Raw genomic sequence first — 22,565 nt, 5'->3', positions numbered from 1 at the left:
TCGAAGTGTTTCTTTGGCCCGCCGGGGGCTTGCCGACCTTCCTTCAATTGAGAGTACAGGATTTGTTTGGGGACACGTGTGTTGGACATATGGATGACATGGCCAGTCCATCGAAGTTGGTGCTGCATTATTGTGGTGGTGATGCTGGTCATGTTGGCTTCCTCCAGAACGCTGATGTTGGTGCGTTTGTCCTCCCAGCTGATCCTCAGAATCTTTCGTAAGGATCTTTGATGGGATTGTTCCAGGGCTCTCAGGTGCCTGCTGTAGGTGGTCCATGACTCGGCTCCATACAACAGGGTGGGGAGGACAACGGCTCTGTAGACCAGCAGTTTTGTTTGAGCCTTTAGGTGGCGGTCTTCAAAGACTCTTTTCCTGTGTCTGGCTTGGCTCCGCTGGCACAAGTCAGGCGATGGTTGACCTGAGAGTCTATGTCAGCTTTTGAAGAAAGAATGCTGCCATGGTTGGGGAAGTGGTCAACGTTTTCAAGGGTGGTGTTGTCCACTTTTATAGTGGGCTGGGTAGACGGCTGGTTGGGTGGAAGTCGATGTAGGACCTGGGTCTTCTTGATATTTAAGGCTAGGCCCATGGCTCTGTATGCGTTGGCAAAAGCATTCAGGAAGCCCTGGAGGTCTTCTGCAGAATGTGCTGCAATGGTGCAGTCATCTGCGTACTGAAGCTCCATGATGGCGATGTTACTGACTTTGCTCTTGGCCTACAACCTATTAAGGTTGAAGAGCGCACCGTCAGTTCAGTAGAGGATTAGGACCCCCCTGTGGCAGCTCTTCACCAATGAGTTGAAGTATGGCAGCAATGAAGCTGACAAACAGGGTGGGTGCGATGATGCATCCCTGTTTGACCCCCGTTTCCACAGTGAAAGGCTCGGACTCAGAGCCACAGTTGCTGAGCACCGTGATCGACATGCCATCATGTAGAAGCCTCAATATTCTGATGTACTTGTCGTGACAACCGTACCTTGATGGTATGCTCCAAACAGCCTGGCGGTACAAAGGCTGCCTTTGTTCACGGCATTTTTGCTGGAGTTGGCGTGCTGTGAATATCATGTCTGCTGTACCTCTGGATGGGCGGAAGCCACACTATGATTCTGGGAGTACCTCCGCAGACAGTGGTAGAAGTCGGTTTGCCAGGACACGAGCTGGGACTTTGCCTGTTGTGACAGGAGCGAGATGCCCCTGTAGTTTCCACATTCAGCCTTGTTCCCCCTTCTTGAAAATGGTCACTATTAGAGAATCCCTGAGTTCTGAGGGAAGTTCTTCTTTTTCCCAGACCTTGAGGAGTAGGGCGTGGATGTGGTACAGGAGCTCCAGTCCACCTTCCTTTAAGATCTCAGCTGGGATCCCATCTGGACCAGTAGACTTGTTGATCTTAAGGCTCTTGGTGACATCTTGAACCTGTCATAGTGGGAGGCTCTTCCATGTCTTCTATGATGGGACTCTGGGGGATGCGGTGGGTAATGTCTGGTTCAGTTGTGCTGTCACGGTTGAGGAGTTCCTGCAAGTGATCGAGACCCTTGTATAAACCCAACCGACCGCCTGTCCTATCACTGTTTTGAGCATCTCAGTCTCATTGTTTCAGCTCTGATAAATGACACCTAATATTCTTCTTACTAAGCTGGCAATGCTCCAATAACCTTCAAGCAATAGGGAACAGAGCCTGCAGGAACTGAAAGAGAAATCTGACATTAGGTGGTGGAATAGCAGACTACAGTTTGCCATAACGAGGACATATGTCTCATCTAATTGCCCGTTGTGCTCGGCAACAGCATAAAAAGGTCCAGGTAATTTGTTGTTGCTGTAGCTAAGGGCATGCCCAAAGCTTCCTCACAGACTAACACACACGCTCAAATTGCTTCATTCAGCATCTGACACCTAATGCAGCGTTTCAAACTCTACAGTGGCAGAATATAAAAGTTTCATAGGTGAGAGCGTGGCATATGGGAGCTGGACATTTCCTTTCGCAAAACAATATCACAGAACCGAGAAGAAATTATTTGATAACATGGGAGAAAATACAGCTTTCCGACGTAGAAAATTGGCCTTCCATGCAAATGCATGACTGTAATCTGGAATTGCTTTCAGTGCCATACATTATATCTGTAGTCCCTTATTAATTCCATCTGAATCTTATATCCTGCTTCTATCACTGCACTCTGTTTAAAGGTCATTTTCTGCAGAAGGCCTAGTTTAAACATGTGAAAATAGTATATATTATCAGAATATTCCTCGTTCAAATTGTTGTTTATTATGGAGTTTACAGAGTACTATCTTCACATATCTGATGTGCTGCTGCAAGTAAGAGTTGTATTGTTGTTTTTCGTGACATATGTTAATAAAACACTCCTGACTCTTAAATCAGAGATGTGCTTGAACTTTGCCAATAAAGAGTGTATTTACAGAGCACATGTGGTGTTAACAGATTTTGGAAACAATTTAATTCAAGATTTAGTGAACAGGATATTCTAAACCCAAATAATAAAAGCAGACATCCAAACTTCAAACAATAACAGTTCCCCATCAACAGCTCAAGAATGGACAATTCAATCAATTCCACCCCAAAACAGTAGGCTTTTATAAAATCATACCTCGAAAGGCAAAAGTAGATGACAAGTTTAACAATGGGAAAAGCACATTTGATGGAAAGATTATAGTAGCTGTTAAACACTGTCTGGCCTTGGATATATATTTATTCGCCAACAACCTCTTGTTCCATATCTACCAGTCTGCTTATTGACCAATTTACTTTACCCTACCCTAAAAGCCACTGGGCTAGGATCTGATCTTTGTGGCTAAAAGCAGACGGTCAGTACAGCTTGCCAACAATTGCTTTCATCATGGGCCTGCCTTTGCAAAACGATGCGCAAGAGACACAAACATGTGATGGAAAGATGACAAGTTGTGCTGAGGGAAGCCACCTGGTCTGGTGGCTGGAGATGGAAGTCTGAGATGGGTTGAATGGTTTAGTTGGAGCACTTGGGGCTTTTGGGGACAGGATTTCTGACCTTGAGATGAAGGGTGCATCAGTTGCTAGAAGACTATGTACGAGTTGGAGTAATGGGATATTGCAGTCAGAGTCATACAGTGGAAAAGGCACTTTGACGCACTGAGTTTGTGCCAACCATCGACCACTGTTGGATTACTTTAATCCAACCCTAATCAAATTTCTTCTCCCCCACTTTTCTTAGTAACTCTCCCTGAGAATGCGCAAACTCCATGCAGCTATGAACCCAGATTTCTGGCGTTATGACACAACCGCTCTATTAGCTGCACCATTCAGCTATGGGGGTTGAAGAGACAGTAATCTTGAGAGCACCGAGGAGAGCATTTAAGTTTAAAAAACTTAAGGGGCCTGGCAGGATCAGATTCACAGCACTAGGCTGGGAGCTCTTCCAGAAAACATCCTGTTACAAATTGTAATCAATGGCTGCAACACGGTGAGGGAACAGTTCTTGGTGTAATCAATGATGGATGCTTTTGGGAACAATGCAATCTATTTTCTCAGGCAACATTCCACAGCTGCATGTTCTGAAGAATGGAATAATGTTGGACTGAAAGGAAAACAGAATAATTAACACAACGAGGACCGTCTAGTTGAATTTATAGACTGCTGTGATCTGATCTGATGTAGACAAAAATGCTGGAGAAACTCAGCGGTGAGGCAGCATCTATGGAGCGAAGGAATAGGTGACGTTTCGTGTCGAGACCCTTCTTGAGATGCTTCTTCATAGATGCTGCCTCACCCGCTGAGTTTCTCCAGCATTTTTGTCTACCTTCAATTTGTCCAGCATCTGCAGTTCCTTCTTAAACAAATGATTTGATCTGATAATAATTGTATCTATATTCAACCCTGGAATTAATATGCTTTCATACCAGTGTAGCACTGAAATCTAAATAAACCTAACTTATTTTAACAGGTTTACCCAAATCACTTTGTAGTTTCCTCTTTATGTGCCATTTAATTTATTTATTTGCTCCTATCACATTTGATTTCAATCAGCATGAAGCTAATAACTTTATTTTCTTTCCAATGAGACTGTATACTGCTCCTCCTGAGAACAAAAATGCTGCATGTGTATTGACAGGATACACGTATACGAAAAACAGGGGGCTTTTGTGAAGTTTTTGTGTGACGTTAAGGAAATGTTATAGAGTGTCTCTTGCAGATGATCCCAAGCTTTCATTGAAACTTACATTCTTACAAGATTTGATAGGTGGAAGTAAAAAGCCATGTCCCTGGCTGAAAGTCTGCAAACAAGTGTTAAGCGTTAGGTTGTGGGGGGGGGGGGGGGGGGGGGGGGGGGCTGGAGGGGGTAGGGAAGGGGGGGGGGGGGGGGGGAAATGTGGCAGCCATTTAGGACCAAAATTGGGAGAAATTCCTTTTCTCAGAAGATGCCGAATCGATGAAATTTTCTACACCAGAAGACTGTGAAGGCCGAGTCATTATCAAACGTGAAATCAAGGGGGCTTTTTCTGGTTGGCTACCAGTGACTGGTGGAGTTCCGCAAGGGTCGGTGCTGAACCTTTTGTTAATAGAAATAAAGGCAAAGATTATTTCTAAATGGGGAGAGAATCTAGAATTCAGAGGTGCAAAGCGACTTGGGAGCGCTGGTGCAGGATTCCCAAAACGATAATCTGCAAGTCGAATCGGCAGTAAAGAAAGCAAACTCAATGTTAGCATTTATTTCAAGACGGCTTGTATACAAAACAGGGATGTAATGCTGAGGCTCTACAAGGCACTGGTCAGGCCTCATTTGGAATATTGTGAGGAATTTTGGGCACTGTATCTGAGGAAGGAAATGCTGGCGCTGGAGAGGGTTCAGAAGTGGTTTACAAGAATGATCCCAGGAATGAGTAGGCTAACCTTTGATGAGCGTTTGTTGGCACTGGGCTTGTACTCGCTGTAGTTTTGAAGAATTGTGGGGGGAACCTCATTGAAACACATGAAAGGCTTGGATAGAGTGGATGTGGAGAAGATGTTTCCATTAGTGGGAGAGTCTAGAACTAGAGGTCATAGCTTCAGAATTAAAGGATATTCTTTTAAGAAGGAGATGAGGAGAAATTTCTTTAGTTAGAGGCTGGTGAATCTGTGGATTCTGCCACAGAAGGCTGTAGAGGCCAAGTCAGTGGATAGTTTTAAGGCAGTGATAGATAGATTCTTGATTAGTACAGGTGTCAGAGGTTATGGGGTTAGGAGGGAGAGATAGATTAGCCATGATACTCTCTAGAATTTAGAAGATTGAGAGGGGATCTTATAGAAACTTACAAAATTATTAAGGGGTTGGACAGGCTAGATGCAGGAAGATTGTTCTGTTACAAGTACGACCAGGCGATAATCAAGAAAGAAAGCATTTTTGCACAGAAAGATTTGACAAAAGACTGATAATAAAGGACACCTCTGTTATAGTACATGAAAAGGTTACAAAATGTTAGGGAAGTCCAGGACAAGGGGTCACAGCTTAAGGATAAAGGGGAAATCCTTTAAAACCGAGATGAGAAGATTCAGGAATATTTTTTTCACACAGAGAGTGGTGAATCTCTGGAACTCTCTGCCACAGAGGGTAGTTGAGGCCAGTTCATTGGCTATATTTAAGAGGGAGTTAGATGTGGCCCTTGTGGCTAAGGGGATCAGGGGGGGTATGGAGAGAAGGCAGGTACGGGATACTGAGTTGGATGATCAGCCATGATCATATTGAATGGCGGTGCAGGCTCGAAGGGCCGAATGGCCTACTCCTGCACCTAATTTCTATGTTTCTATGATTGAATGGCAGAGTAGACTTGATGGGCTGAATGGCCTAATTCTACTCTGATTCCTTATGACCTACAAGCCCTATAATACAACTTCAACTACATGAGAATGTAATTGCAAACATGAGTAAAAAACAGCCAACCCGTAAATTTGAATTTTACAAATTAACTAGAGTTGGCATATACAGCTCGGCCACATAACAGTCTACATTCCACAGGATGACTCAACCAGTGTGACTGGGCGACTGCATGGAAATAGTGTATAGCTTTGCTTAAATCCACTCAGAGTTGTGATAAACCTTGAATGACCCAGACTCTCAGGGAGTTAATACGAACAATAGGAGAGCGTCAATAGCAGGAGGTCGAGAACAATGTCACTGTGAACATCTGCAAAGTGGTCTTTATGTTTTGATAATGTTACAAAGTACGACCAGGCAGATAATAATCAAGAGACTGAGGATAAAGCATTATTTGACAGAAAAGTATTTGAAAAGCTAAAGAGATTTTAGTGTAAGAGAATGCAATCGAAAAGGACAATCCTGTTATAGGACAGAAAATGTTACATATAAAAGAAAATTATTAATTTCAAAACTTAAGAGGTTAAGAAAGATAAAAATTAATTGTCATGATCAGAGTACACCTTCACAAAGAGGGACTGTGTATTCAGATTCAGATTCAGAAAACTTTATTGTCTGTCGTAACAGAAAATCTTCTTTGACGTGGCTCAACATACAGACAGGACAATGTACTGATAAGCAGTCATACAACACAGATTTCTGCGAGCACACACAGTGTGTATCGATCTTAAAAGCAAATATAAAGATTAAAAACTGTAAAAATAGACAAGATAAAAGTTGCGAATACGTGTAAAGTGACAATGCGTCAGGGTTAATTTGTCCATTGTTCATTTTTTATTTAAGCTGTTTATGGCAATGGGAATGAATGAGTTTTTGTGGATGTTTTTCTTGGATAGGGGGACTTTATATCGGCGGCCTGATGGCAGAAGTTGGAAAGACTTGTGCAGGGGGTGGGTGGGATCCTGTGTAATGAGATTGGCTTTCCTTTTAACTGCCTGGGTGTGGAGTACTGATAATTGATTTTGAGTTTTGCCAGTTATTTTGCTTGCCTGATTGATGATCCGGGAAAGCTTTGATTTGTCTTTGACAGAGGTGAGGGTGAACCAGGATGTGATGTTAAAGGTGAGTACAGATTCTATAAGTGATTTATAGACAGCTGTTAAAATGTCCTGTCTGACATCAAAGCTCCTGAGTTTCCTCAGCAGGAACAGGCGTTGCTGTGCCTTCTTGTACACAGAGTCTGTGTGCTGGGAGAAGGACAGGCGGGTATCAATCTCTGTGCCCAGGTATCTAAAGGCCTCTACCTGCTCAACTGTCTGCCCATTCAGCCTCAGAGGTTCAAAGAGAGGTTGGGGGGAAGATGTTCGCCTCCCCCCACAACACAGCTCCTTGGTCTTGGAGATGTTAAGCTCCAGAGAGCTCTCTTTGATCCACAGCATCAGGGTGTTGACCTGCTGATAGTAGGCAGCCAGAGAAGTGTGATCCTTGATGTGGGCCACCAGGGCCATATCGTCTGCATACTTAAAAAAGGAAATGTCACTGTTATTGTTTGTTATGTTGTTTGTGTAGATGGAAAATAAAATCGGTGATAAGACACAACCCTGGGGGGACACCAGTGTTTAAAATCATGTTCTTGGATTTAAAACCATTTACCACCACATGCTGAGGCCGGTCTTGCAGAAAGTCTTTTATCCACAGGATAAGTGATGGGTTGACTTGTAGATCCAGAAGGCGGTTGCAGAGGGTGACCGTGTTAACTGTGTTAAAAGCTGAAGAAAAGTCCATAAATAAAATCCGTGTGTGGGGGTGTGGGGAGTCCAGCTGTCTGCTAACTGTGTCCAGGAGAGTCAAACAGGCATCCTCCACCTGGAGGCTGACTGGAAGTAATTGAATAAAAAGTGATGCGAATGATCAGAGTTACATAACAATATTATCAAGGAAGGTCAACCATTGCAGAAATTCTGCAACACTTCACTGTGTAGAACATAGATGTAAGAAATACATCTAATTTAATGCAGGAAACGTTCCCTTCATTAAAACGATTACAATCTGTATATTTACTAATTATCGTACCATATAGAATTATATAGTGATTCACTTAAATACCAGTTGTCTTAGTACAGATTCTAATTAGTCAACATATTTTCCCCAGATAGACATAAAAAGCTGGAGTAACTCAGCGGGACAGGCAGCATTTCTGGAGAGAAAGAATGGGTGACGTTTTGGGGCTGAAGAAGGGTCTCAACCAGAAACGTCACCCAATCCTTCTCTTCAGAGATGCTGCCTGTCCCACTGAGTTACTCCAGCTTTTTATATCTATCTTCGGTTTAAACCAACATATTTTCCCCAATGTACTTTAAGTCAAAATGGTTCACTGCTTTGAAGATCTGTTTGAGTGTTTGCAGAGCAATTAGATAGAAATCCAATGGTAGGAAACCAACTAATTGCAATAACTACTCAGTGCTTCATACTTCCAAAAGATTGATAGCAACGATTGTTTGAGCTATATTTAAAATAACGAGTAGCTGTCATGTACATAAATTGCTGTTCTTGTTTTGATATATTGTGAAATTATTACAGCCTGTAAAGGCGAGTCGAGTGAAGTTGTTATACTCCCATTTCATTGTCACTTCTCCAAATCCACCATTTAATTTAGAGATTACCATGTCCACATTTAACACATGACTGTATGGTATGTACAGTACAGACATTTAGACAAGCTGGTCCATGTCAGCAGTTGGCCCTCTTCCAGACATTCATTATTTAAGCCCCTCAGTACAATTCTAGTGCCTAATCAAGGTTTCCACCAGCTCCCATAACCCTCTCATGTTTCTATATCGCCACTCTGTTTATAAGACACCTCGTACAGGGTATTTAAAGATCAGGACCAGGCACAAGTGGACCTACCAGGCTGCAACGATTCCTATTTTCTTGTATGCTACTGCAACTTTGATAACCTACACCAGGCATCTCAAATATATCATCCAGCATACTTGCACAAAATTCTCCAAATTCACAGAAACAAGTGAACATGGCCACACAAGTAGATAAAATGGGAAAGAAGGCAGACAGTATGTTCGCCTTCATTGTTCGGGGCATTGAGTAGAAGAGTCAGGAAGTCATGTCGAAGCTTTATGAGCCGTTGGTTAGGCTGCATTTGGAGTATTGAATTGCAATTCTGGTTTCCCCATTCCAGGAAGGATGTGAAGGCTTTGGAGAGGGTACAGAAGAGATTTACTGGAACATTGCCTGGATTAGAGGATATTAGTTGAGGGGCATTGATCGGGCAGACAGTCAGAACCTTTTTAATCCAGCATGAAAAGTTAAAGACCAGAGGCCAGAGCTTTCAGGTGAGAGGGAAAACGTTTGGAATGTATGGAACGCATTGCCAGGGTTAGTGGTGGGAGCAGATACCATAGTGGTGTGCCGAGAGTGGAGGGATGTTGATCATGTGTAGGCAGATAAGGTTAGTTATGTTGGGCACAGACATTGACAAATAAACTTGACTTGACTTGACTTGTGGGCCAATGGGCCAGTTCCTGTGCTGTGCTATGTTCTATGTCTCAGGTCAACATCCCCACCACAGGATGAAGGGATTCAAAGTAACATTAGAAAATTTGCAGATGACACAAAGCTGGGTGGCAGTGTGAAATGTGAGGAGGATGCTATGAGAATGCAGGGTGATTTGGACAGGTTGGGTGAGTGGGCAGATGCATGGCAGATGCAGTTTAATGCAGATAAATGTAAGGTTATCCACTGGTAGCAAAAACAGGAAGGCGGATTATTATCTAAATGGCGTCAAGTTGGGAAAAGGGGAAGTACAATGGGATTTCGGGGTCCTTGTTCATCAGTCAATGAAAGTAAGCATGCACGTACAGCAGGCACTGAAGAAAGCGAATGGCATTTTGGCCTTCATAACACGAGGAGTTGAGTATAGAGGTCCTTCTGCAGTTGTACAGGGCCCTAGTGAGACCACACCTGGAGTAATGTGTGCAGTTTTGGTCCCCTAATTTGAGGAAGGACATTCTTGTTATTGAGGGAGTGCAGCGTAGGTTTACAAGGTTCATTCCCGGGATGGCGGGACTGTTATATGCTGAGAGAATGGAGTGGCTGGGCTTGTATACTCTGGAATTTAGGATGAGAGAGGATCTTATTGAAACATATAAGATTATTAAGGCTTGGACACGCTAGGGGCAGGAAACATGTTCCCGATGTTGGGGGAGTCCAGACCCAGGGGCCACAATTTAAGAATAAGGGGTAAACCATTTAGAACGGAGATGACAAAACACTTTTTCACACAGAGAATTGTGAGTCTCTGGAATTCTCTGCCTCAGAGGGCGGTGGAGGCCGGTTCTCTGGATACTTTCAAGTGAGAGCTAGATAGGACTCTTAAAGAGAGCGGAGTCAGGGGATATGGAGAGAAGGCAGGAGCGGCATATTGATTGGGGATGATCAGCCATGATCATATTGAAAGGCGGTGCTGGTTCGAAGGGCCGAATGGCCTACTCCTGCACCTATTGTCTATTGTTTCACCAGTAGCCACACTGTTTTTTCAGCTGCCAGATCCTAAGCACTGGAATTCCCTCGCAATACCTCTTCAGCTCACTACCCATTTTTCGCTCTTCCAGATACCATTCACAGGGCAATCTCCCTGAAATACGAATTACCTGACTTATGAAAATCCCATTTTACATGCATTCTCTCATATATTTTTTAAAGCAAGCAGTAACAATATGTTTCCTGTTATTCAGTAATGACTGGATACAGAAAAATATTTCATATAGTTAATTATGAGTGGCACACAGGTGATGATTCAATGAAATGAAATAATTATTGCAAACATCTGCAGAGAAATACAATAAAGGTAGCTGTGGAAAACCAATGTTTCTGACTCACGGGAAACATTGGCTTGAGGATGGTTCTCAAGAATGGAACCCGTATGTACCCAGAGACCATTACGTAACTGAGACCTTACAGACTTAATCTTCTTACTGTTCCTTGACGTAACCTTTTAAAACTTTTGTTTTAAACTGTTATAAAGCATCGTGGAACATATTTATTTCATTATAGTTGTTGATAACATTACTGCTATCGATGTTTAAAGTGCAAGTTTCCCCTGCAACAGCGAATTCTAAATTATCACCACTGAGTAATAGTTACTTCTGAATTGCATATTTGACTTCTTGAAAATCAGATGTGGCCTCTGGCTTTGCTCTTCCCCAAACGGAAGAAGATCTTTCATAATTTTAAAGATCTCGAGAGGCTTCTGCTTTTTCTTTTCAAAATAAAACATAGCAGGCCAGTTCATCCTTTTGTTCTAGGTGTGACCAGGTAGTTCTTGTATCATCCATTCAAAAAAAGACACAGTGCTGGAATAAGTTAGCAGGTCGGGCAGCATCTCTGGAGAACATGGATAAGTGACTTTTCAGGTCGGGACCCTTCTTCAGACTCCAGAGATGCTGCCTGAAGCGCTCCAGCTCTTTGTGCCTTTTTTTGGAAACTAGCATTTGTAGTTTCTTGTTTCTATCATCAATGCAAACTTGTGAATCTAGCATCTTTTTTTGTTGTCTGGGCATGTTTAACCAAAGTTTATTAAAAAATTAGCAAAGCTTTTGATAATAAAGTATCAACAGGCAGCATTGTCCTAAAAGGAAGAGATGGAAACTAGCTGAAATATGGTTTAACATTTTGATCATCACTTTGAGAAAATTAATAATAGATTGAGAATGTTTTAGAAATGCAATTCTTCAACAACTGCAATCATGCATAATAAACTACAATTATCAGTCAGCTACAATTGTCTGCAATGCCTCCATTATCAATTAAAAAAATGTGACATATTCGATTCTCATGACATCCAAAGCAACTACCACTTCTTTTGAGAGGTCATGGCTATTGTCAACAATTATTTAGTCCCTTTAAAGAGAAATGAGATAAATGATCAGGCGACATGCTCCAGTGGTGGTGGTTGAAGATGAATGTTGGGGAACACTGCCTGCTCCTCTTCATAGAAGAGACATGAGTCTTTTACATTATAACTAATGGGAAAATAGATATGAGCATCTCACACAACATAATCCTGACCATGGAGAATGGTTTCAATGCTGCTCCCTAGTCACTGTGATTTGGAAGTGGGGAGGAGTAAAGCTTACTGGTTGCATTATTCAGAATGAAGCAGGCTTCACAATCTTTCTCCACTGCTGTGAATAATAGTTCCACAAAAGCAAAGTGGGAGATAGTACTCATTATTGTGAATAGCTATTGCATTCATGCTAAATTAGCTGGAGGTTAAGCAAAGAATAAAACAGTGGCCCAACCACAAGCTACAAATAATGTGCACTGATGAGAATGATTCAAGAAGTTAGAAAGACTGGTAGACAAAAATGCTGGAGAAACTCAGCGGGTGCAGCAGCAGCTATGGAAAGAAGGAAATAGGCAACGTTTAGGGCCAAAGCCCTTCTTCAGACTGATGGGGGGGGGGGGGGGGGGGGGGGGGACTCCCCGCTGAGTTTCTCCAGCATTTTTGTCCACCTTCGATTTTCCAGCATCTGCAGTTCCTTCTTAAACAAGTTAGGAGGACTGAATGTTTTGTAAACTAACAGCTTCACCACACTTCTGGAACCATGTAAATCATCCCCTGGTAAGGAAGAATATATTGCTGTGACATTTTTCAATGCCCGATAATATAAAATATTTTGGCTGATTGTTGGCACATTTACAGGATACAAACGATACAGATAGCGATGAAGACTCTTCAGAATGTAATCAATTATGACCACAACAGCCTCAAGTTCCTCCACAGGAGCTGGAATGAACTTTTTAAAATTGACTTGTTCCTCTTTGGCAAAGCTGTTCACCATTTGTAAATGATACCATTGCTGAACACATCTATTTTTAATAGCACCATGAATAATTTTATTATATAGAACACTTATCATTCGCATTAATAAAATTCCAGAAAATATCGCTGTCATTAATTAGTGCAACTTAAAATGCAGCAATATAATGGATGACAGACATCTCTAGTTCTTTTTGTACATGATCCATTTCATTCTTTCAGACAACTCCCTGATGAGTACGGATTAATTGGGTAGTTTCAAGAAATGTGGTAAAGATTCAAAACAGTCATCACTACTACTGAGGAGCGGGCGGTGTTGCTCAACATTCATCATTAACCAACACCACGGAACATGTCGCTTGCTCATTTATCTAATTTATCTTTAAAGGCACTAAATAAGTACCAACAATAACCGTGTCCTCTCAAAAATAAATGTTAGTTGTTTTGGATGTCTTGAGGATTGAATATGTCATCACACCTGTTGCACTCCAGGTCTGAGGGAAATGTGGACTCTAGACTCTGCCACAGGTGAGGTAAGAGGTACTTGCTGGAGCAGCTGGAAGGGTTTGTTAACAGGTTCCCCCTGCCTGTCATTAATGCTGGGCTTCTGTGTGTTCTTGATGAGTATAACCATATATTCTCAGTGCCGGCCCCAACACAGCTCCCCCATTTTCAGCTGCCATGGGTCAGGAATTATGAAGACCCGGAAGGAGTTAGAGGCAGTTTCACAATAAGCTTGCCATCAGGAATGAGATATTCAGGTATGTCACATTTCCCCCTGATAAATTTGTACAAGATTACCAGGGTCATTAGCATGGAATGGGCACACTACAATCATCACTGCTCCTAACCTGGAAGCAATGGATGTGGCCAAGGAGGACATCTGCTCAATCCTTGCGGAACAGAAAACTGGGCTAGCATTTCATGGGGATATTACCCCTGGATAACTTCAAGGAAGCTTAGAAAATAAATGAGTCTTCATGTTAGGAATACTGGCCCGGGAGTGGATGCAGGTTCACTTATCCTGCCAGTGGATTAGAAGGGCTTTAGTTCAGTCTGGAAATACAGCATGAAAATACTGAGTCCATGCTGATCATCGATCACTCATTCACACTAGTTCTTTACAATCCCACTTTCTCATCCACTCCCTAGAGGCAATTTACAGAGGCCAATTAATCTACCCAGAACAAACCCAGGTGGTCACAGGGAGGACATGCAAACCAGGCAGACAGCACCCAAGGTCAAGATTGAACCCAGGTCTCTGGCGTTGTCCGGCAGTGGCTCTACCAGCTGTGCCAATGCGCCACCCAGATAATTTTGCAGAGATAACGTGTACTGAGGTACTGTGAAAAGCTTTTGTTGCATTCTAACCAGTCAACGGAAAGACAATACATGATAACAAACGGGCCATCCAAAGTGTACAGATACAAGATAAGGGAATAACGTTTAGTACAAGGTAAAGTCAGTAAAGTCTGATCAAAGATTTAAAGTAAGAAACTAGACTAAGTGGGACCCATTGGGTCCCATGTTCACACGGGAGGGCTGGTCCCCAACGCAATATTCCACCTATCCACTAATTCCAATATTGGTGGCCAGTGGGGGAGGGGGGGGGGGCTTTCTGGGGCACTAGTATGGGTGTTGCGGGCCAAAGGGACTGGTTTCCAGAGGGCTAGTATGGACATTGTGGGCCGGATGGATTATTGGGCTGGCAGCTCAGGCATTCAGGCCTGGTGGGCTGGCAGCTCAGTCACTCAGGCCTGGTGGGCTGACAGCTCAGAGGAAACTGCCAGAAATTCTTCCCAAAACAGGTGAGAGACCGTGAGAGAGAAGGGGGAGAGGGCGGAGAATCAATTTTAGACATTTTTCATCTTTTTCTGCAGATCACAGCAATGAAGAAGCAATTTCTATCCTTGCCTGGATCTCAGAGGGAGCCAATGAAGGAAGGGAGAAAAATACTGGGGTGAGGATTAATACTTGCAGGGGGAATACTTACCGATGGGCCAAAGAAACTCCTCCTGGGCTAGTACAGACCTGGTGGGCTGAATGGGCCCTTCTTAAAAAAAAGTGAAATCTAGGTGAAAGGCACTTTTTCTGGACTTTTCCTGGCATGGCATGGGCCTTTGGGGCCAAAATGCTCTCCTGGGCTAATACAGGCATTTGGGGTAAAGGGGGCTGGTTTCTCAGCTAACAGTGGCCTTGTGGGCCAAAATTAGTGGTTTCAGGCAGGCCAAACAACTCATTTCATTTCATTTCCATTTCAATTTCAAGCACAGGGCAGGCCAAACAACTCATTGCATTTTCATTTCATTTCCATTTCAGTTTCAAGCACAGGGCAGGCCAAACCACTCATTGCATTTTCATTTCATTTCCATTTCAGTTTCAAGCACAGGGCAGGCCAAACAACTCATTGCATTTTCATTTCATTTCCATTTCAGTTTCAAGCACAGGGCAGGCCAAACAGCTCATTGCATTTTCATTTCATTTCCATTTCCACTGCAGTTTCAAGCACAGGACAGGCCATCAGCTCATTGCATTTTCATTTTGTTTCCATTTCCATTGCAGGTTCAAGCACAGGGCAGGCCAAACAGCTCATTGCACTTTCATTTCATTTCCTTTGCAATTTCAAGCACAGGGCAGGCCAAACAGCTCATTGCATTTTCATTTCATTTCCATTTCCATTGCAGTTTCAAGCACAGGGCAGGCCAAACAGCTCCTTGCATTTTCATTAAGGGCTAACAATCATTTATTGCAAGTACATTGCAGACTCACAGTTCAGTTGATTCCCAGCTTAGAATCACAGTTGTGGCCTCTCCCTCGTGATCTTCCAGAGTAACTGACTCACGTCCAGGCATCCGGGGTTTTATAGTCCTGCACCCCCCCCCCCCCCCCCCTCGGAAGGGGCGTTACCTTCATCATGGTGATTGACAGGCGAGAGGACCAATCAGCTGATCTCAAGATTTTTTAAACACTCATTACTTTTTTATTTTTCATCAATTGGAAAAATCCTCGGGGCTGCCTCAGCAGAGGAGGACTGTGAGTAAGATGGCCAAAAATCATAGTGATATAGGGTAGCGTTTTTTCTAAAATCAATATTCAGCGCAGACAGAAAGTGGTCAAGATGAGACTTTTAGTTATATAGATAGATGTTGCTGTAGGAGTGGAGATTTAAAAGTGTGGTGTAGTATGTGATTGTAGATCTGTTTCTGTGGCAAGCACACAAATAGTCTCCTGGGTTTTGTGCCATCTTGGAAGCATCTGAACTCTCTCCCCTCAGCTCTGTGTTGAGTCTGGAGACACAATCTTCCAACACGCTTTTCCTCAGATGACCAGGGATACTGCCATTGTTCTGAAGCTTGATCTTCATCAAAAAGGTTCAAAAAGCCACACTGAATACAATGCAATAAATTTGTACTAATGTTGTGAACCCTGGTGCTAAATTCAGAATGGAACATTGATGCAGTAGCTCGATGTCCCACAACCAGTAATTAAGCTCTGTCCTTGCTTTAGCGATAACTTAACACATATATAAAACATTGATGTACAATTAAGTCTCGTTTATGATTCGGCAACAATAATATTTCTGAACATTTTCAGAAAATGGAGACCTATAGCAGGTCTCCACTACATCCAACCTTTCAAAGTCTCAATCTTCAGATCTTTCTCCTTTATACTAATTACACACTCCACAAAGTGTTTATTTTTGCTAAAGCATTATTATGTTTAAGTGGGACATCAGATGCAGGGGAAGGGTAAATGTTTGTAGCCTTTGTGCTTACCTTAGCCTTCCCAGTGCTTTGCAGAATGTGTACCAACGCACAAGCCATCTCCTCCTTACTCTTCACGCTCAGCACAGGCTCCAGCACCGTGCACAGGAGCATGTAGTTATTTGTGATGTACTCAGCAAACTCTTTGTAGAGCTCCATGGGGAGAATGCTCATGCTCTGGTAGCGAGATTTGATTCGAATCATTGGACCCGCTGCTTTGCCCTTGCTGGGATTGGGCACACTCACTGGATACCATTTCTCCAGGAACTGTCGCCCCGTCACAGTGGCAATAGGAATATTCACCAAACCCACATAGTTATTCTTATCTTTCTTTTTCTTCTTATCGGTCTCTTTGTACAAGTGCACTGTAATGTTCTTGAGTGTGGGCAGGTTACTGAATTCAAAGTGCTCTCCCCAGAAAACGTTGTCAGTTTTCAGCTTGCAGGTAGTCCGTGCATACAGCGTGTCATCCAGGCAGAGTTCACAGAAATACTTCTTCTTGGCTGGCAGATCCTTGGCTTCAATAATCCACAGTTTGAGCAGATTCTCCACTCGTCTGCTGTTATCCTAAAACAACACAGGGAAAGATTCAGTTCAACAATCCCACATGATCACTGTTGTTAGGATCTCTTCCGTGTCAACTTAACACTATTATAAACATTTGTAACTTGCAACTACCGAGTTACCATACTCTACAAAGGTAATTAGTTTGATAACTTAAAAACAAATACCATTTTTATTGACAAAATATGCTTCCTGACATTATTCTTAATTGCAAAGTAAAATGAACCACACAGATTTTGCAGACCTTGGTTAACCATCTGGTTAACCTGCACTAACTTACACATAAAGAGAGACACAAAAATCTGGAGTAACTCAGCAGGTCAGGCAGCATCTCTGGAGAAAAGGGAATAAGTGACGTTTTGGGTCAAGACCCTACTTCAGACTGAGCCGAAACATCACCTATTCCTTTTCTCCAGAGATGTTGTCTGACCCACTGAGTTACTCCAGCTTTTTGTGTCCATTTTCGGTTTATACCAGCATCTGCAGTTGCTTCCCACACAGTGTGCTTTTATAGTCTGACTTCTATTCAGCAACAGTCCCCGCCTTCCTCTCAGCCTCCCTGCTTCACAGCTAGAGTATTAGGGCAGCGATGTAACCAGCAGTGGCGGACTGGCCAGGATGTCAGCTTGCCCGATGGCAAGTGGGCCCCCTATATCAAGTGGGCCCCCTTTGTCTCCTGACAACCAATATTTTTAGACCCAGTCCGCCACTGGTAACCAGCGTTCAACCTTCACCACAGGACAGGTGCCATTCCTCTCCAGTGGCTTGGCTGCTGCCTGAACACCTCTTGGAGTCAGCACAATCTTCAGCAGGGTAATTAGAGATTTGCAAACCCCAATACAATGTCATCATTCAAGACAATTTTTAAAGCGTTATTAAGTTTCTTTCCATTTTACTGCACCACTGCAAAATCTCTTCAAAGTTCTCCTCTCTCTGAAGGAAGGTCTTGGTGACCCTCTCTTACTCCCTCCTCGATTCCTAGTGCTCTTCGACTAATTAATCTCCAGACATGGACTAACAGATAAATCATTTATTACATTAATGAATGGATTGCTAGGAAACCTCAAGAACCATTACAGATAGTCACAGGTATGGAAGGAACTTCCCCGAGAAACACCGGTCATCCTGTTAGATCCTCCTGTTGCAGTCTGCTCCCACGAGCAGCATTGTTCCTACTAACCCACAAATGACCAGATTTATTTCATTTGGTTTCACTACATTTCAACGAAGCAGATGGTCATGCCAGCTGCGTGCTAATGAAAATTTAGTTGTGAGCTTGTTGCGGTAAACCACAATCGCATCCAAGAACCATGAGTTTGCATGTTGTCAGCATTGAGGGGTTGCGGGAGTGCAGAGTTGCTGGCTTGACATAGCTGGGGGTGGGCCTAGAGTGTGTGGGCCTGAGTGTGTGGTCCGAGACCTTTTCCAAGAACTGTTAGATCACAAGGGTGGAAGCTCCCTGGTTTACAAATTTGCTTTTATGCAAATTCGTTTTTGTTTTTTCGAGTTAATAATAACGTTTCACGGTATTCATTAATGACTGGATATTTAATTAGTTTAATGAAGATAGATTGAACGGTACAGCATGGAAACATACCCTTTGAGTCCACGCTGACCATTGATCACCCATTCACATTCGTTCTATGTTACCCCATTTTCATATCCACTCCCTACACACTTTGGGGATTTTACAGAGGCCAATTAACCTGCAAACTCACATTTGTTTGGGATGTGGGAGAAAACGAGCATCTGGAGGAAGCTCATGCAGTGACAGAGAGTACATGCAAACTTCACGCTGACAGCACCCATTGTTAGGATCAAACATGGGTCTGTAGTGCTGTGAGGCAGCAGCTCTACCTCTTTATGGCAGTATCAGGATGATTACTCACTAAAATAAAAGGATGATAACAAGTGTAGATAGGGCAATATTGTCTGCGTTACCATGGAAAATAAATGTTTCTGACGTGGTGAAATTGGCTTACAGACGGCTCAGGAACAGACGGCTCAGGAAGGGAACCCTAATGCAGCTCCAGGGACTGTGAGTATTGGATGCAATGTGGGATGAGAGAGGGAGAGAGTAGACGATGCAGAGACTACAGGGTGGGGTTGGGCATACTCGAGGGGAGTACTAATTCAGTCTAGACTTTGAACTGCTTGCTTCGGGATGCTCAAGGTTGGTTAAAACTATTGGTCTCATTTCCCTTGCGAAACTCCAAAAGAAGATTGCACAGGGATGACATAATTTGATGAGAGCCTTGTATGGAAATTGCATCAGACATCAAAAACATGCCTCAGCCAGATAAGTGCCTGGCTGCATTTACTAAATTGGGATCAAAGGCAATTTTTTTGGAACACTGGTTAAGGCATACAGTACTGTATTACAAGAGGTGTACAAAACTCATGCTGTGGCATTAAACCCGAGTTCTCATCTGCACCTGATGTATCTTAATCAGTAATTGGCCTTCAGGAAACTAAATGAAAAGTGTCATCAGTTAGAAATGTAAATATGTCGAATAATTGCAACTTGGGTAACATTTTACATTGGGATCAGAGCCAAGTGCTTTGATGTGTATAACATACACGCAAGACTCATTAGGGAAGCCAAACATTTAAATTGGAGTCATTACAAAAACTATTTTCAAAAAGATCCTAAACCATGCAAACTTATCTCCTCACCGATGGATAGCAAGAATTGCAGGCTGCGTGTGTGGTTCGTACATGCCTCCAGCCAGTGTTATCACTGGTGTTCGAAGGTTGCAAGGAAAGCTATCTTGCTCACATTGGATGGGGGGGGGGGAAGACTGGTGCAATTACTTTGCACACTTTAACATGCTGAGCACCTGATTATGTTCAACCCTAACTAAACGCCTTCACTTTCTGCTGCAGTTCAGGTTTGCTCTACACAATATCACCTCGGGAAATTATTCAAATTATGAAGCCATTTGGCAGTATGCCAGCATTTATTTAAAATCTGCTTCACACAGCCGATGTTGGTGAAGCTCAAGGGGGTTTCAAATAAATTATATTAATGCTTTAGGAATGACAAAACAATGGTGACATCCAACTCAAATCATTTCCTGATACACCTGGCAACAAAATGAAGGTGGTTTCGGGAAAGGCAATAAAAACCATTGGCCCACCGAGTCCACACCGGCCATCTGTCACCCGTTATCCCACTTTATTATCCTACACAATGGAGGCAATTTACAGAAGCTAATTAACCTACAAACCTACACGTCTTTGGTAGGTAGGAGAAAACCAGATCACCCAGAAACATAGAAAATAGGTGCAGGAGGAGGCCATTCGGTCCTTCGAGCCAGCACCGCCATGCATTGTGATCATGGCTGATCGTCCCCAATCAATAACCCGTACTTGCCTTCTCCCCATATCCCTTGATTCCACTAGCCCCTAGAGCTCTAACTCTCTCTTAAATCCATCCAGTGATTTGGCCTCCACTGCCCTCTGTGGCAGGGAATTCCACAAATTCACAACTCTCTGGGTGAAAACGTTTCTCACCTCAGTCTTAAATGGCCTCCCCTTTATTCTAAGACTGTGATCCCTGGTTCTGGACTTACCAGAGCCCTATACAACAGCAGAAGAATCTCGTTACTCCTATACTGAACCATATAACCATATAACAATTACAGCACAGAAACAGGCCATCTCGACCCTTCTAGTCCGTGCCGAACACATATTCTCCCCTTGTCCCATATACCTGCTCTCAGACCACAACCCTCCATTCCTTTCCCGTCCATATAACTATCCAATTTATTTTTAAATGATAAAAACGAACCTGCCTCCACCACCTTCGCTGGAAGCTCATTCCACACAGCCACCACTCTCTGAGTAAAGAAGTTCCCCCTCATGTTACCCCTAAACTTCAGTCCCTTAATTCTCAAGTCATGCATGTCCCCTTGTTTGAATCTTCCCTACTCTCAGTGGGAAAAGCTTATCCACGTCAACTGTGTCTATCCCTCTCATCATTTTAAAGACCTCTATCAAGTAACCTTCTGCGCTTCAAAGTATAAAGCCATAACTTGTTTCAACTTTCTCTGTAACTTAGTTGCTGAAACCCAGGCAACATTCTAGTAAATCTCCTCTGTACTCTCTCTATTTTGTTGACATCCTTCCTATAATTAGGCGACCAAAATTGTACACCATACTCCAGAATTGGCCTCACCAATGCCTTGTACAATTTTAACATTACATCCCAACTTCTATACTCAATGCTCTGATTTATAAAGGCCAGCACACCAAAAGCTTTCTTTACCACCCTATCTACATGAGATTCCACTTTCAGGGAACTGTGCACAGTTATTCCCAGATCCCTCTGTTCACCTGCATTCTTCAATTCCCTACCATTTACCATGTACGTCCTATTTTGATTTGTCCTGCCAAGATGTAGCACCTCACATTTATCAGCATTAAACTCCATCTGCCATCTTTCAGCCCACTCTTAACTGGCATAAATCTCTCTGTAGACTTTGAAAATCTACTTCATTATCCACAACCCCACCTATCTTAGTATCATCTGCATACTTACTAATCCAATTTACCACATCCAGTTCATTGATGTACATGACAAACAACAGTAGACCCAACACAGATCCCTGTGGCACCCCACTAGTCATTGGCCTCCAACCTGACAAACAACCATCCACCATTACTCTCTGGCATCTCCCATTCAGCCACTGTTGAATCAATCTTGCTACTCCACCATTAATACCCAACCATTGAACCTTCTTAACCAACCTTCCATGAGGAACCTTGTCAAAGGCCTTACTGAAGTCCATATATACAACATCCACTGCTTTACCCTCATCAATTTCCCGAGTAACCTCTTCAAAAAATTCAAGAAGATTAGTCAAACATGACCTTCCAGGCACAAATCCATGTTGACTGTTCCTAATCAGACCGTGTTTATCCAGATGCTTATATATATTATCTCTAAGTATCCTTTCCATTAATTTTCCCACCACTGACTTCAAACTAACAGGTCTATAATTGCTAGGTTTACTCTTAGAACCCTTTTGAAACAATGGAACAACATGCGCAGTACGCCAATCCTCCGGTACTATTCCCGTTTCCAATGACATTTGAAATATTTCTGTCATAGCCCCTGATATTTCTACACTAACTTCCCTCAATATCCTAGGGAATATCCTGTCCGGACCTGGAGACTTATCCACTTTTATATTTCTCAAAAGTGTCAGTACTTCCTCATCTTTGAATCTCATAGTTTCCATAGCTACTCTACTTGTTTCCCTTACCTCACATAATTCAATATCCTTCTCCTTGGTGAATACCGAAGAAAATAAATTGTTCAATATCTCCCCCATCTCTTTTGGCTCTGCAGATAGCTGTTCACTCTGACTCTCCAATGGACCAATTTTATCCCTCGTTATCCTTTTGCTATTAATATAGCTGTAGAAACCCTTTGGATTTACTTTCACCTTACTTGCCAAAGCAACCTCATATCTTCTTTTAGCTTTTCTAATTTCTTTCTTAAGATTCTTTTTACATTCTTTATACTCCTCAAGCACCTCATTTACTCCATGCTGCC

At 42.8% G+C, this 22,565-nt stretch overlaps 1 protein-coding gene across 8 annotated transcripts in view; it reads right to left on the bottom strand.

Annotated features, from left to right (window-relative positions):
• LOC129711830 (disabled homolog 2-interacting protein-like) overlaps positions 1-22,565 on the bottom strand; it is a 625,376-nt gene that overhangs the window by 90,073 nt on the left and 512,738 nt on the right. For all 8 annotated transcript variants that reach the window (XM_055659772.1, XM_055659773.1, XM_055659775.1 and 5 more), the window contains one exon: positions 16,451-17,005. In XM_055659772.1, coding sequence (XP_055515747.1) covers positions 16,451-17,005 — 555 coding nt within the window. The remainder of the gene's footprint in view (positions 1-16,450; positions 17,006-22,565) is intronic.

The sequence above is a fragment of the Leucoraja erinacea genome, chromosome 31 (genome assembly GCF_028641065.1).
Source record: "Leucoraja erinacea ecotype New England chromosome 31, Leri_hhj_1, whole genome shotgun sequence".
NCBI classification, from domain to species: domain Eukaryota; kingdom Metazoa; phylum Chordata; class Chondrichthyes; order Rajiformes; family Rajidae; genus Leucoraja; species Leucoraja erinaceus.
This window is presented reverse-complemented; position numbering and strand designations above follow the sequence as displayed.